A 17,093-nucleotide genomic window follows, 5' to 3' on the forward strand; every position below is an offset into this window, starting at 1 on the left:
GTCTAACATTCCAGAAAATGAGGAAAGGAGTTGGCATTTCTCCTATTCCTTATAAAATTCTCCAGAACCCAACACAGCCCCTCGGAAACAAAGGTTTCCAAGTCCACGACACCACACCTCTCAGTAATGTAGCAGCTAGAACCGTGGCCGGCTACGGTTCATGGGCTCTAAATCAGCCAAGCAAGTTCATGCTTTCTCTGACAAGAGCGTGAAAACAGTAACAACCCTATACTAACATTAAGAGCCACCATTTACAGAATGTCACTGCCTGGGAGGCACTGTGCTTTACACGCACGTCACTGGGTCCTTAAGAGAACGCTGTGAGCTGACCATTGTCAACCCCGTGTTTTTGCTGAGAAGACCAAGGCTCACACAAGAAGCAGATCCAAAAAACAAACGAACAAAAACAGTGGTGTGCAAACTTCAGCATGCGTCCGAATCACCTGGAAGACTCAGACAAACACACACTGCGGGGCGCTATCCCTTAAGTTCTGGATTCACAGGGGTCGGTGGGGCCAAGAATTTGCATTTCTAACAAGCTCCCCAGGGATGCTGCAGCTACTGGTCCAGGGACCACACTGGGAACCAAAGCTCCAAACTGGTGTTAGGAATCCCAGCTGTTCATTAAAGTCAATGGCAGCTTCTAAAAACCACTGGTGAGGATAAGAAGGTAGCCTGGGCCAATTAAGAGGCTTTGGGGGTGAAGGCTGGACATTGGGATTTTTTTTTTAAGATTTTTATTTCTTTATTGAGAGAGAGAAAAAGACAGAGAGAGCATGAGAGGGGGGAGGGTCAGAGGGACAAGCAGACTCCCCGCTGAGCAGGGAGCCCGATGAGAGACTCCATCCCGGGACTCCAGCATCATGACCTGAGCCGAAGGCAGTCGCTTAACCAACCGAGCCCCCCAGGCGCCCCTGGACATTGGTTTTTGTTTGTTTTCCGTTTTGAAGCCTCCCAGGTGATTTTAATACAGCTTTAAGATCTCACCCATTCCGAACAAGGCTTCCTGTTTTCAGCGGGACATCTGGTACCTCCCGTGTTCTTTTCCCCAGTAAATCTCTGCCTCACGCTTCAATACCATATTCTCCATTTCATTTAAAATCCGGCGGCTCTCCACAGCTCTGTCCCAAGCCCTCCCGGGACAACCCTTCTCCTGGCCAGGTGGCTCCACCGTCTCCTCACGGACAGCGGAATTCTGCACATCCTTGCACACAAGGAGATTCAGGTCACTTCTCTGCCCTGACACCCTGGGAGGCAGGCGTAGGCTCCAGAAAACCACCACAATAACTGGAGCCCCCAGAGTGGGAGGGAAGCTTCTCCAGAGGGTGGTTCTAGAGTCTTCAGCTCTGCAAGTGACACTAGTAGACAGGTGACCCCAAACTCCAGATGAGAGCCCTCTTTAACCCATCAGCTGCCCATAGCAGGCCAGGAGGAATGGGTGCAAGGGTTCCCCAAGCTATGGGAAAGCTATGTCTCTCCACTGAGCTGAATCTGTCCTACCTGCATGTCCTCACGCCTTACGTGGTAATGACTTTGGTGGCGACCTGAACTGTGGTATGCACCTGATGCTCTCGATCTTTCCCATCACCCCACCTGCCTTATCCACTCCTACCAGCCCCTTCCTTCCTCCCCTCCTCCTCCATCTTTCCCTCTGGTTGACTATTACACCTTCTCTTCTTCCTTCATTGGCTTACGCTCTCTTTCTGCATTTCCGCCTTTGTCAGGAGCCATAACTGTTTATAATTCACAAACAGAGCAAAGGAGTGAGTGGTATAATTGCCAAGGCAGGTGGAGGGCCCTGCCCTCCAGGACCTTATTTTTCCTCTCATTAGATGTCAAAAATGCAAAGCCATTAAAAAAGATCATTTTCTTTTCAGAAGCAATATATTGTGAATACAGAGTTACCGTCTGACCCAGCATTTCCACTCCTAGGTACACAACCAAGAGAAGTGAACACATACGTCCACACAGAAACCTGGACACGAATGTTCACAGCAGCATTATTCATAACAGCTAAAAGACGGAAACAACCCGAATGTCCATCAACTGATGAATGGATTTTTAAAAAGTCTATCTCCTTACAGTGAATATCACTCAGCCATAAATAAGGATGGAGTACTAATCCACTGCACCACCCAGATGAACCCTGAAAGCATTATGCTCAGTGGAAAAAAGCTAATCACAAAAGATCACATATTATACGATTCCATTTATACGAAATGTCCAAGTCGGCAAAGGCACAGAGAAAGTAGTTTTGGGGTTGCCTAGGGCTGGAGGGGTTTTGGGGGGTGGAGGGGTTCTTACTTAGGTGATGAAGATGTTTTCAAATTAACTGTGGTAATGGTTGCACGACTCTAGGAATATAGTAGAAACCACTGAATTGCACACTTTAATTGGATGAATTGTATGGCACATGAATTATAACACAAAAAGCTATTTTTTCAAATACATACAATTTGGCATTTAAGTCCCAGAACTGGGTGTCATCTGTTATCCAAGGATTGCTAGGGAGGCAGCCTGACATGATGGCGTCATTGGATAAAAACTGCTCACTGTATTTGACGATCCTAAAAAGCAAATGGAAAATGATTTCCTAGAAGCTCAACACCCAAGAGACGAAATCAATACTCAGGTTGATTGACCAGCCTGTCCTCCTTTCTCTTTATTGATTTAGTTACATACTTATTACTGCCTTCTTAGAAAAACACTCTAATAGCCCTCGGGATTGGTAGGTATTTGACAGGATCTGTCCCTGTTCTACTCGTGAGATGAAACATCATCTTCCCATCCAATTCCTTTGCAATTTCTCTACCGCACCTATTCCATTAAAATAAGGCCTCTTTATATTATATCAGGAGTTTTCCAAATTCAAAGCCGACTCGGTTTGCATGTGCTCAAACCAGTGTCTTGGCGCCATCTTGGAAGCATGCAGTTGCCATGGTCTCTCTGAGATCCTCACATCACGTTCCACCCTTTGTCAGGAGAACCCCTACATTTGGGAACTTAGATTCATCATTCAAAGCCTGGGGTCTCACTGAGGTGTGAACCCCACATTCACAAATGTGAGCAAGAGCTAATTCCTTCTCTGTGAGTTAGACCTTCCTAGGCAACACATTTCCTAGTACGGCATACATATGAGACACCTACTCTAACATCTGCCCATAGCTAGGAGATTTCGATAGAACAGAACCCATGCCCTAGAGATATACCAGAGCATTAAGTTTATAGTTCTGTGACAAACTCAAGCCCCTTGGCTTCATTTCTCCCAAGACCCTCTTATATTTCTCAGCAAGACCTTTACAGTGGAGCAGCTGAAGGGAAGAAAAAAGAAAACTGGCCTCAGGTCCAACCACAGATGATGTCAAATTCTGGTAATGAACCACTAAAACAAATAAAAATTGGAAAGTGGGTGTAAGAAGTATCCAATAGCCTTGGAGTCTCCTTCAATGTGCTTTCTGTTTGGTTTCATTAAACTGGGTTTCTGGAACATCACTGTAGATGGGTTTCACTTTATCATAAAACAATGATGATCATTATAACCTAAAGATGAGTGTCCACTGAGTATATGGGTACATGCCCTTCTGTGACCAATGGAGCTCAGCAGCTGCAGACAGAAGTGGTTGAAAAATGTCGGGGAGGTCAGGGCACATTTTCTCAGGTGGGTGGTTTTGCAAACTAGGGATTTGGGAAGATGTAAAAAGATATTTGAAGATTTTTATGGGAGCCTAACTCCTAACCCTATTGGAAGAAAGGCACTGGGCAAAATACAACATCTTCCATCTTGATCAGTACCATTACTCAAGTCTCACACAGTCAAAATAAATGAGTAGTCACGTTGTGCCTCTCTAGAAATAAGCCATGTGTGCAGGAAAATCTTAGTTAGCAAGGTGGTCCTAAAATGAAGTCCCATTTTAGAAGGGTAACTGCTTACATTTGGGGGGCACTAAATCCTTTTGTGTCTCCCCAGTAATGTCGTATGGGGGACTGGATCAAGGTACCCTGAGTGTTCAGTACGTCAAATGTAAATTTCCAATTAATTGTAACTGGATTTTAAATCGAAGATTAACAGTGGACATTTAATGATACACTGAACCAGTAAACATAACTCACATATCTCTAATAAATTTGAGTGGGTACTGATAGGAACACGGGCTACTGTGGATCCCCCACAGGGTCCAGTCTATGAACTTTCTATTCTTCCCACCTTGTCCACCCACACATTAGTGGATTCCAAGAAAGGTGAGGCTTGTATAAAACCTCACCCATCCCTGATTTTGCCTAACCCAAGATGAGACCTGGACACACGCAGACTGAGGACCTAGGAATTTAATCCTTAAAAGACTGGTTTCATCCTTCAGAGCTCCTTAGGATCTTATGTCAGCCCAAGACTGCTCAAGTTTGCCTTAAAGCAGAAGGTTCTCCTCTTGTCTACCTCTTGTTCAAACTTCAGCAAGACCAACAAATTAGAGACATACCCTCCGAGGGACACTGAAGACTTCACAGTGGACCTCATTAAGGCCTGTTGGTAATACATGATCTGGAAGAGACACAGTGGTTAAAGGATGCCCAACTTCCCCACCCTTGAGTGCCACTAACACCGGCCCTTACACGCGGCCTCCAGAACCAGAAGCCACTTCCCTGCCATCCCACCCCCTCAAGCCACCCACCACGGTACTAACAGGACACAGGGCCACAGTAGACAGGTGATCCCAAACTCCAAATTAGAGGCCTCCATAACCCATCATGTATCAGTCTGGGAAAAGGCACCAATTGGAAATACAAAAAGTTCTAAGGAGCATTAAACCGAGACATGGGGACAGATGCTGGGCTTTCCCCTCAGGTGCCCCTGACTCACAGAGCAGGGCTACCCTCAAGAGCCAATGCCTTCCAGGGCTCTGTCTTGGGCCCTGGACACAAGATTTGCCAAAATAGGTAGTGTGTCTATTCAGAGAGATTCTGAACGGCCCTGTCATTGTAGGAGCAGGGGCCGGGGTGGGGAGGCAGACACTGTGGCATCCATCCCACATCCTTCAGATCTGGGCTTTCTGATGTTGTTTCATATCCTGAGCCTCAGCACCAATCCATTTCGATCTTACAAAAGATGCTTTGTCATTCTGTGTGGTCCATTAATTTAGAAATAATTGTTTGAACATTACACATCGTTTTTCATTTCATTACTGAGGGCAGAGCATAAAGCCAAAGTACATATAATTTGTTAGAGGATTGAAAATCAAACTTCCCTGGGACTGGGAAACTAATTACCTCTTTTCTGACAGCAGTGATTGTTTGTTTCTGTAAAAACAAAGAAGCAAAAACCATTAAACAGATGCCATTAAGTCATTATCATTCAAATACCCATTTGAGAAATAAATATCCTTGCCCATGAAAAAAACGGTTTCACCTTTTCTTACTTAAAAGACAGGCTTTCCCCACGACCACCGCCACTGGAGAATTAATTCAACTAAGGCTCTGATGAGGGAATGCATATGATTTACTACTATAACTGTACACTGTTCTCCCAAAAGCCAAGATGATTCAAGACTATGCTTGGGATTGGTCCCAATCTACAATAGTGCCTACAGAACCATCCTAAATGGGATGAGACACAAAGTTGGGAAACAAGTACGCAGCTGGAAAGTTTGTTTCTTTCCTCCCAGGAGAGAGCTCTGAATGGTGAGATCCATTCCTCAGGTATTCATAACAACTTGACCAATACAAACTGGCGGTGGGGGGGATCCACATTGCCAAACATAAAGCACACAATTAAAAAACTTGAGACCAGCGTCCACCGAGAGCTAAGTCCTAGAGTGGAGCTGTACCAATGTAGATCATATCAGGTGGGTCCTATCCTCTTGTTGAAGCAGCTGAAGCAGGTTCATGCCTGGGGTGAGCTGCATCCTCTCTCTGGATTTTTTGCGATTGAGCAGAGAAAGGCTGGCTCTCAAAAAAGACTCCGTGTATAGGCTCTTAGAAGCTCCTGGAAACCATTCAGACCTGCCTCCTACTAAAATCCTTTATAATCTGACATGCTTCCTTAGCATCACTTTTCGGCTCCATGCAACTCTCAGAAATTGGGCATAGTTGGTGATTCCAGTCTTGGTTTTTCTAGCTTTGGTTGTGTCCAGGGGCCGCTTGGTACTGACTCTCATACTTTAAATTGATCATCTTCGTTCCTGGCTGCCGGTATCCAAGCAGCTGAATACAACCAGATCTTCACTGAGAAGAGAATCAGAAGCCCAAGGAGGACACTATTTCCCTTAGCCAGTTAGTAAAATAAGTACTGGGCCATGAGCCCATTGACAAGGAATGGAGGAGGGTCTGATCTGGAATGTCACATACGTAACTCTCCTTTCTAACCCATGCGGGGTTTCATTTTGCTTCAGTGGATTGCTTTTATGTAACTGCTTTTCATAGGAAACCCTTTTTCCAGGGTGGGAGAGTAGGGAGAGTTATCTCGAAAATTAAATGTAGGTCTCTCTGTTTTGGACTCACACACACCCTAACTTCTTCCTTCATAGCACTTACCACAACTGTAATTAAATATTTGTTTGTGCCATTCTATTTCATATATGTATCACCCACCAGGCACCATTAGGAGCAGGGCAACCATGCCTGCCTCTAGCCTAATTTCTGGTGCACAGTAGATGCTCAAAAAACCTCAGATAAATGATAACTGCCATGTGCTTGGAGGCCTAGAAAAATGGAGATGTATTCTAAGCTTAATCGAATATTTTTCCACCTAAACAGTTGAAGATAGTCCCCAAATGATCCATATTTTGGCAACGACACTGATTATCTGTTTCTATTGTCTCTTAACATAAGGCACTGTTTTCGAAGACTAACATTTCAGGAAGAAAAGGACCCTGGGACCAGAGTGGCTTTGCATTCAAATCTAATACAATCAGACTCTCTTGTTAGAGTGTGCTCAAGTGGATTAAAAATCATATCTACTGGTCTACACCTTCTGTTCAAAGCAGACTCTGGACCTTTGCCTATAATAGTAACCACTTAGCAATTAGTGCAAAGCAATTTACACCTCTCTGATCCCTTACAAAGTTTAAGGGAGGGAAGTTTTCTTATTCTGATTTTCAGCTGGGGATACCTAGCCACTGAGATATTACAGCAACTCTCTCAAAACCTCCTGCTCAGCAACTGGTTGAGCCAGGATTCAAGCCTAGATTTTCCATTTGCAAAGCTGAGGAGTGATCCATGAGGCTCAGAAAAAAAGCCTACACTCTTCACCAGTTCCTTCTTTGCCTTAAAGCCACAGGTGCTACACCGTGGACTGATTCTGTCCGGCCATTTAATTTAAAATTAAAACAATGGGGCGTCTGGGTGGCTCAGTCATTAAGCGTCTGCCTTCGGCTCAGGTCATGATCCCAGGGTCCTGGGATCGAGCCCCACATCGGGCTCCCTGTTCCAAGGGAAGCCTGCTTCTCCTTCTCCCACTCCCTCTGCTTGTGTTCCCTCTCTTGCTGTGTCCCTCTCTGTCAAATAAATAAATAAAAATCTTAAAAAAAAAAAAACTAATTAAATTAAATTAAAACAAAAAGAGAGATAAAGCCCCAATCACAAGATGCAACAGAAAGACAGGAAACACTCTTTAATCAACACTAATGACAGAAAAACAAACTCCCAGCTGTAAGAGAAATGAGATCTGGCGATCTGACGCACAGCAAGGTGACTTTAACTAACAATACTGTTTTATATACTTGAAAGTTGTTAAAGAGAGTAGATCTTAAATGTCATCACCACACACTCAAAAAAAAATCCTAATTATGCAAAGGGGTGGAGGTGTTAACTAACCTTATTGTGGTAATCATTTTGCAATATATGCATAGCTCTAATGCTCACACTGTACACCTTAAATTTATATACATTATATGTCAGTGACCTCTCAGTAAAGCTAAGGAAGAAAAAACACTAACAGTGGTAAAGATTGCAATCATACTAGGCCTGTGCTCAGCAGCCAGAGTGCCTGAACACCCTCCTGCCAAGTGCCCAGGAGCCAAGATCAAACCTCCTGCGAGCATGGGACTCCTGAGCGGACCAACAGAGACTAAATGAGCCAGATTCTCAGTCTGCCTGTCCTTCTCTGGGCTCCGTGGGGAGCCATCCCTGCAAGTCAACCACAATCACACACACTCATCTCTCCTCCACCTGGCATGGCCTGGCTTTTAGCCTAATATATTTCTGGGGCCATTATCTCAGTCTTCGGTGTGTTAAAATATTTCATATTTTAATTCATTTTATTTGATTGTATTACCCCACTAGGGCTTCTGCCTCGGTCGTGCGGTTTGCTGACTGTTCTCGGATTTCCGGGATTACCAGCCACCCTCTGGGAGTTGGACAGCAGTGGATTTGGTTGAATCGGAGGCTTCCCCATCTCTACCTTGGATTTCCCACATGGATTTTACTGGTTTCTAGCTTTATTTTTTTTTTTAAGATTTTATTTATTTGACAGAGAGAGACACAGCGAGAACACAAGCAGTGGGAGTGGGAGAGGGAGAAGCAAGCTTCCCGCGGAGCAGGGAGCCTGATGTGGGGCTTGATCCCAGGACCCCGGGATCATGACCCGAGCCGAAGGCAGACGCTTAACATCTGAGCCACCCAGGCGCCCGGTTTCTAGCTTTAAAAATAGCTTTCCATGGGATCAGCTTCCTCTAGATGGACATACAGGGCATCTCTGTCCTGTTAAGGGTGTGTGGACATAGGGATGGTGCAGGAAAGGGTCCTGGACTTTTCTAAAAGACAGAAAGGGAACGTGATTGGGGAGGGGAGGGGCGGCTTAGGAAAGAGAACAGACTTTCAGATTGGGCCCAGGTCAAATTCTTGGTTCTGCCACTTATTGGCTCTATGACTTTGGATGAGTTATTTAGCATTTCAAAGCCTCTTTCCTCCTTTGTAAAGGGGGATTACAAAAGGGGGAAGGCATTAAATGAGATAAGACAGAGAGGTGACTGGCAGAAAGCAGAGGCTCAACATACTAGGGCTACTGAGTAGGGTTCATACACTATTGCTGAGAGGAGGCACAGTGTGGTGTAGACCCTAATTACAAGATAAAACACAAGATGCCCCTGCAATATTTGGGACATACTGATACTAAAGAAGTTACTCGTGGTTTATCTGATAATCAAATTCAACTGAGCATCCAGTATTTTTATTTGCTAAATCTCATAAGCCTGTCCATGTTGTTATTACTCAGCCAAAGGCCATAAAAAAGACATTAAAGTGAAGTCATTAGAAAACACACACACGCACACGCGCACGCACACACATTTCTAACCAATTCAAGACAACCACTTCATGACAACATAAGAAATAAACATTTTTTTCTCCCTGTAATTCATGCACAAACCCGTTGCCTTCCCAACAGTTGGCCCTGCTGGAGGGAAGTCGCTTCTTTATTCCTCATCCGAGTGACACACTGTGCTACTGTAAGATACTCTGCCTAAAGAATCTTCAAATACTACACATTCTTGGAATTCTAACTTATTCTTTTTCCCTTATAGGAGTTACCCAAATAGGGACGCTTCTAGAGCCTGTTTACACAGCTCTGTGGCTGGCTTGTTGGCCTCCCAACCCGGATGCGGGCTGCAGACAATTGTCACAGGGCAGGAGGGGTCAGTCAGGCCATGCCCTGGGAGGGCCTGGGGCCACTGCAGACAGGGGTGTGGGAAGCAAGGAGGAGGGACAAGCAAGGACCTGGGACCAGGCAGCCAGGCAGGAATATGCACTGAAACAGAGGTGAGGGGTCGGGCAAGCCACAGAGTGAAACACAAGATGGGGACAACCATGAGGAATCGGGGAATATAGGCATTGAGAGCAGAGAGAAGGTCAAAAGTCAGAATCCAGGAAGTCTGGGGACTGACGGAGTTAATGCAAAGCAGACAAGAGATGGGAAGAAGCGACCTGCCCAAAGAGACAAGAATTTGAGGTCGCAATCCCCTGAAGTAGTCTGTCCTGCTGCGAGCTTCCTGATCAGTTGGAGGCAGGACAGATGGCGCTATTTGCAGGGCCAGGTGCAAAATACACATGCAGGACCCCTCATCCAAAGAAAGCATTAAGAATTTTAAGGTGGTGCCAGGCGAACACTAGCCCAAGCACAGGGCCCTACTAAGTGTGGAGCTATGGCCCAGTACGCAGGTCACCCCCCCATGACACTGATCCTGGGTGCAGACTGGAAGGGTATGGTTGGGGGCAGGGGCCGGTGGGGGGGTAATAATGGGGATCAGAAAAGAGCAAGAGTCACAGACCTGGGAAGTCACAGAGCCAATAAATGACAGAACCAGGAATTTGACCTGGGCCCAATCTGAAAGTCCATTCTCTTTCCTAAGCCGTCCCTCCCCTCTCCAATCACATTCCCTCTCTGTCTTTTAGAAAAGTCCAGGACCCTCTCCTGCACCATCCCAGAAATGACCTCTCTCACAGCATGGCGACCATTAGGATAATGACAGCTACTGTCCCTGGAGTGCCTCTGCATGTTGGTTGCCATTCCAGACACTTCACATAAATGACCTCATTTAATCCTCGGAGGAAGGAGCTACTGTTATTCCCATTTTATGGGTAAGGAAACTTAAGGCTACGAATAACTCAAGAGCTTGTCCAAGATCCCATGTCCAGGGAGTGGCTGAGCTGGGACTCATGGTGAGATCAAAGCTTTCTTCAACACACCACACTGGCCCTCATCACAAAATGACTACGGTCACCCTGTCGGGGTCAGGAGAGGAAAGGCCAGCCCTAGGCATACCACCACCCATGGCTAGTGCCCCGCCACCATTTTATCTCCTCAGTGAAATAAAAGGAAGATGGGGGGCTGCGTGTGCCCCAAGGTAGGGGAACTGAGAGAGGACATGCTCTCTGGGTGCGGCCTTGGGACCACGGGCAGGTCCTCCCAGGCTGGGCGGCCACACCAACTGGTGGCCACCAGCCTGAGGAGGTGGGTCACCCGGAGCCCTAGGACACCGCCAACCGAACAGCCTCTTTCTTACGCTTGCTGGTGTTCTTTTGGGTTATTTGCCTCCATTTAAGGAAAACAGGCATCTTTTCAAGAATTTACTAATTCTCAGAAATGGCCTCTCTCTTCAAACCAGCAATGAGAGATCTTCTCCGGAACGAGACAAAAGTCTAGAACCTCTGCATGCCCAAGGCCTCACGGGGACACTTCACGTCCTCTCGACCCTCTCCCCTCAGGGCAGATAAACTGGGAAAATCGGGGGCCACTTGGTCAGTCGGCGGGAAACGCTGCCAACACATCAAACATGGCACCAGCCTCCGTCCCCCCAGTGGCTGGGCCTGACACACACTGGGGCTGGCAGAGAGGGAGAGGCCGTGCTCGCATGAGAATTACGGTTCTTTATTCTTCAGAATACTCCAGAGTAGCCAGAGTGCAGACAGGAGAAAGAGAGCTGGTGGGAGAGAGAGAGACAGAGAGAGATGAAGGATAAACAAAGTGAAAGCACCCCTGCATCAAACATGGCCATGGGAGGGACAGCCCCCAGCCTCACGCACGGTCTGGTGTTCTGACTCTGAGCATCTGGCAAGAAATGCGTAGTAAGTGCCAGAAGGTATGCTCTTCTTCCAGCCTGACCGCCCATGAGCCTGAAGATGCTCTCTCAGTGAGAAGGGGTCTGGCGAGGCTCCTTGGAAGTTACCCCCAAATAGCATGGAGGATGGAGCACCTCAGCTCCTCAGCTGTCCTCCCAGAGCTGGAGTGTAAGGCCCCCTGCACCCCACACACACACACACTCACGCACGCACACACACACACGCACGCACACGCTCACACAGGTAAGCCAAATCCCAGCTGGCTAGGGTCAGAGTAGAGTGATGTGCTTTCCACCTGCACCCTCCCCTCCTCCACACCACAGAGGTTTCCAGAACTGCCAGTTACCCATTTAAAAAAAAAAAAAGCAAATCTTCCACCCCGGTTCAGTATTTTCCTTGATGATTCTGTTTCCATAGCAACCAAGCCTACAAGCCTCAGCAATTATCTGTCATCTGACGAGGGGAACGTGGAAAAGGCCGTGAAGGCTGACAGTGCCATGCGTGTATTAAAGGCAGGATCACTTTGAGTTGTGGGCAGGGGACCTAGCAATGCCCCAGGGGACACCCTCTGGGGACTCAATGTCCCCTCTCCACATGGACTCCATCCCTAAACCCACGCCTCTGTCTCTGCACTGGTGGGGGTCCCCACAGCTATCTTGAGTTCCAGGTCCCAGTGGACTTCCTTCTGCCTCCTTTCCAGCATATTCTTCTCACCTGCCACTCACACCTTTAGGTACTGCCAAGGCTTAGAGATGACACATGAGGCTAAAATGTCCTTGACCCCTTGCTCTCCATGGACATTAGACAGAAAGCACTGGAACCATCTAAGACTAGGTCAAGTGTGTTTTAGGCTCCATGATTCTCGGTCGGGCCAATCTTGTTTCCCAGGGCACACTAGACAATGTCTGGGGACATTTGTGATTGTCAGGACTGGGAGGCTGGCAGGGAAAAGCATGGAGTTACTGGGATCCAGTGGGTAGAGTCCAGAGGTGCTGGCAAATGTCCCACAACATGCCAGAAATCCCCCCAAGGAATTATCTGGCCCCAAATAATAGTGCCATGGTTGAGAAACCCTACCCTGGATGCCTACTGTTTCAGCAGCTTATGCACTGCATTTCCTTAAATAAAAAATGGTTTTAGGAAAATGGCCACCCATCTTAAATGGTGGCCTATTTGGGAAAAGGGTCCTTCTAAAACTAAAAGCGTAAGAGAATCTTTGCAAAGGCCCCACCCTACTGAGATGCAAAAGAAAGTGGGACATTCTGGGTCATGTGGATTAAGGTTTAAACCCGAAGTTGATTCAAGGGTTTTGAGCCTGGGGCCTATAGTCTCCAGGAGATCAGGGAACTGGCTGAAATTGTGTGCAAAATGTCTGTCTGGGCATCTGGACGGAATGGGTTCATAACTTTCACCAGATTTTCAAAGGGGGAACTACCTCGGAAAAGTCTAAAGCCCATCCACATAGATCCCATTTGCTCTGACCTGCACTCTACATTCCCTCGTCTATCATCACACAAGACCCTTGTCATGTCCCTGCCCCTGACACTGGAATCACAAGATATCTTTTTGGCAGTCCCAAAGGGGAGACATCATTGCCCCAACAGACACAAACAGACAATAGTCGTGTGGACAACTCCCCAGCCTAAGAACCTGACCTAGGCCCCGCCCAAAGTATGCAGCCAAGACCTACCTGGTTTACCTGGACTTCATTCGGATTGGTCACTCGGTCCAGGCCATAGTCCAGCACGTTGTTCATTCCCGGCTGAATGGAATAAAAACAATGTAAGAACCACCACTGGAAGAATCTCCAGTTTCTGATTAACTTTGGATCTTGGCCAAACTGCCAATTATGAGACTGAGCTGAGAAGGGCTTGTGGCTTAGACCATGGGGAACCACAGCTATTGTAAGACCCTCTGGGTGAGCTGGGAAGCTTCATGGGGCTGTTCCACCACCACGGCATCCCCAGAACCCAGTAGGATGGATGGGTGGGTGGATAGGTGTGTATAGTGGTGGGTGAATGGATGGGTAGATAGATGGATGGATGGATAGACAGATAGATGGATGGATGGGTGGATGGATGGATAGATGGAAGGAATGGATGGATGGATGGATGGATGGATGGATGGATGGATGGATGGAAGGGTGGATGGATAAAATCAAACTCAAGAGTTCACTGGGATTAGTACATAGGGCTCTCACTCCTCTGGCAGTGCTCCTCCCCCCTCCCCCCCACCTACACTGCAGTGCTTTGGAGAGTCCAGGCTTCAGTTAGCACCTTTGGGTTCCAACCCTGGATCTGCCACTTCCTAGCAGTGAGGAAGATTTTGGAAACTACTTCTCTCTACACTTGCTATCCCTCCTGAGAAATGGAGAGGATCCCTCCTACCTGTCAAGTTCTTGTTGAGGATTTAACAAGTTGATGTGCAAAACACTCAGCAGAGGGTAGCAATTACTGAGCAAGGGCCTGTAGTCATTTTAAGATGGCATATGTAAAGGCCTGGCCCAAAGTGGGGCCCTCAGTCTTTACCAGTCCCCTTCTCCATCAGGCAACGAACTCTCCAGCCAATCTTGCTTGGTCTCTCCCAATTCCTTGGCCAGCAAGTTGGGCCTTTCACTTCCTTCTCTGTTAGTTTGGTGCAGGCCACCATCAAGTTCCCGACACATGTGATCACCCAGGCGCACTACACTGAGGCGGGAGGCCACTGAGCTCTCTCCCCATCAGATTCAACCTCATTAGGATCAGCCACATGTTCAGCTCAGAGGTATGGTTGCCAAGTAAAATACAGGGTGCCCAGTTAAGCTTGAGGTTCAGACAAATGACAAATAATTTTGATACATGACTTACATAAAAATATATTCCATATGCTTTTAATATAAATATACAATCAGCATAAAAATAGTGTGACATGAATCGTTTGCTGTTTATCTGAAATTCAAACTTAGCTGGGCATCCTCTGTTTTACTTGGTCCATCTGCCAACTTAGCTCAGCAGGCTACCATGGGGGCAAATACTGGGCACACAGCGGAGGCAAGGAAGAGAAAAAATAAGTGGGGAGAAAGACAGAGGAAGGGAGTGGCTGTCCTCGCCCCAGTTGTCACACCCAAGGACCTCCACCAACAAATACTTATCACGCACTTCCTAAGGCTAACATTGTGCTCAGCCTGAGAGCCTGGGGGGAATGTGGCACTTCCAGGCATCCCCAGCTGGCATCTCAAGGCACCTCTGGTCTTGTGGGCAAGGCACTCGGCAATTTATCACACAAATGATAAATTAGAGTTGTGACAACTGCTATGAGGGACAATATGGAAGTCCAAGCCAGACTTCAACGGGATGGAACCTAGCATGGGGGCAGGGGCAGGGGGTGGGGGTCATCAGAATCTGTGCCTTTCCCTCAAGTGAGTTCTAGGAACTGTCCTCTCCATCTGGTACAAAGAAATCCCCCCAGGGTAACTGAAGACAGACTTACACACACACACACACACACACACACACAGAGCCCACGCTCCTGGCCCCTACAATCTCAGCAGCTTCGGTGCAGTTGTGTGCTCAAGTCTTGAATTAGCTCTCCAAATCTTTCCTTTGAACTTGACCCACGCTCTGATATCACTTTGGCTGCCCCTGTGCTCACAGGTGCACCTGCATTAACAGCAATCAGCACAGGGCCGCCCCCAGCTGCCCAGACCAGGCGGCCTTGACTCTGAGAGCTATAGCCACCCAGTGGGCTTCACGACCCTGCCAGTCCGTAGAGTACCAGCCCCTCCTGGCTTTCCTCCACTCTGCAGGCGGCCACCCAGGCCCTCCCGGCTGCCCTGTCTCCTGCCTCCTCCACGCATCCCCAAGGTCTCAGTTGCTCCCAACTGAGCCGTGGTCCCATCCCAGCACCCTGACCTCAAAGCCGCCCAGGGGGCTGCCTTTCTACCTCTCCTGGCTTGGAAGACTCCCAGAATCAGCGTTCCGGAGCAGCACCAGGCCGGGAGCTGATGGACACTGCTTGGGGGCCCTCCACCACGTCCCTCCTGTCCCTTCTCCTGTTCTGTTCTCCTTCATTATCACTCTTTTCCCTAACGTATCAGCTCAGACGCTTCCGGTGCGTGGGACAGAAAACAAATAATAAAATCCCAAATAGCTGCATAAACAGAATCAAGCAGGGGAAAGAGACAGAGGTGGGGCTGCAGTGGGAGGCGGGTCTTGGCTGGAACATCAGTCCCAGACCTGGAGCTGACGCAGGACCCCTGCCTCTTTCCAACTGTCCTGCCTCCCTGTACACTCAGGTGTGCAATCGCTTCCGTGTCCGTCTCTCTGCCAGACTGTCAGCTCTTTGGGGGCGCAGGCCACCGTCTGCCCTGGCTCATCATTCAAACATCCCCCCTGCCTAGCCAGCACCTGGCACAGGGCGGACACCCACCAAATAGATGTTGGTTTCTTTCTTCATTCGACTCAGAGTACGTGGGTTTTCCACCTGTTTTTATGACATCACATTATATATCGGACCATCTTCCCTAGGTCAATAAAGGGCCCTGGAAAATACAATTTTAATAGCTTCCTGATGTTCCTTCATGTGGATATCATCTCGTATTTAAAGATTTAAATGTATCTATTTATTTATTTAAATTTATTTTGCGGTTTCTCTGTTGTTGGACATTTAGCCCGACCTCGACCGGAAACGGAAGGCAGACACCTTCTGCCCTGGCGAGGGTCAGTGTTGGTGCTGACACGAAGGCCAGCTGGATGATATTCAGACAAGCCACCCTGTGATTCAGAGCACACCGTGCCGCCGTCCCTGGACCACATCCTCCATACACCCGTGGTCCCTACGTCAGCAGACCCTCTCCTCAGGAGCCCCAGAAGTAGCAGACAGCACACCAAGAGGCACAGAAGGCCCCCGAATGACTTCTCTAAGGGAACCATTGATTTACACAATGAACTGTGGTTTGCATCCTCCCCAGATCTGCACTCTATTTCATTTGGGTAAAAAAACAGGAGAGGAACATCACTTTCCTTCACTATTCTCCCCTTGTCGACCCTGTCCCTAGCGCCCGGATGCTGAGTCCCCGGCAGCATCTGGGCTCAGGGTGGGGGTTGGGTCACGTCCCTCAGCCACCACCATCCACCTCAGGGCTTGGCCTCTGCCCATGATCATATCCCTGAGATAGCATCCGGCACCACACTCCTCCCGACTCCCTTAACCAATCACCCCTCACCTTATCTCCGGGAGATGCTGCTCGCCTGTTACAGCGATCTGGATTTTGTGCCCCTGGAGCTGGGAGAGGGGCCGCATGTGGGTGCCCCGCCTACAGCAGCAGTGCATGAGACAGACATGGATTCACACCCCAGCGCTGTGCCGCCTACGGGCCCTCTCTGAGCCTTGATCGCCCCATCTGAATGTTGGGGATGGGGAGACTCCCTACTCAGCCAGCATCGTCATCAGGTACTTGGGATCGTCCACACCAAGAGCTTACCACGGGCACGTAGCCGGGGCTCGATGATTTTTAGCTGTTATTTTATGCCCAGCACCAAACTCAGCCGGCACGGAGTCAGGGTCCG

The 17,093-nt window shown here is 48.1% G+C and overlaps 1 protein-coding gene across 2 annotated transcripts in view; it reads right to left on the minus strand.

Annotated features, from left to right (window-relative positions):
* RGS9 (regulator of G protein signaling 9) overlaps nucleotides 1-17,093 on the minus strand; it is a 65,193-nt gene that overhangs the window by 22,955 nt on the left and 25,145 nt on the right. Inside the window, exons 9-12 of one of the 2 annotated variants that reach the window (XM_032429709.1) lie at nucleotides 13,247-13,309; nucleotides 5,263-5,292; nucleotides 4,476-4,537; nucleotides 2,454-2,567 (exon numbers count right to left, since the gene is read on the minus strand). In XM_032429709.1, coding sequence (XP_032285600.1) covers nucleotides 2,454-2,567; nucleotides 4,476-4,537; nucleotides 5,263-5,292; nucleotides 13,247-13,309 — 269 coding nt within the window. Of the gene's footprint in view, nucleotides 1-2,453; nucleotides 2,568-4,475; nucleotides 4,538-5,262; nucleotides 5,293-13,237; nucleotides 13,310-17,093 lie in introns of both variants that reach the window. The other variant, XM_032429708.1, reaches the window with a different exon arrangement.

This window comes from Phoca vitulina, unplaced genomic scaffold (genome assembly GCF_004348235.1).
Source record: "Phoca vitulina isolate PV1807 unplaced genomic scaffold, GSC_HSeal_1.0 scaffold41, whole genome shotgun sequence".
Lineage (NCBI taxonomy): Eukaryota > Metazoa > Chordata > Mammalia > Carnivora > Phocidae > Phoca > Phoca vitulina.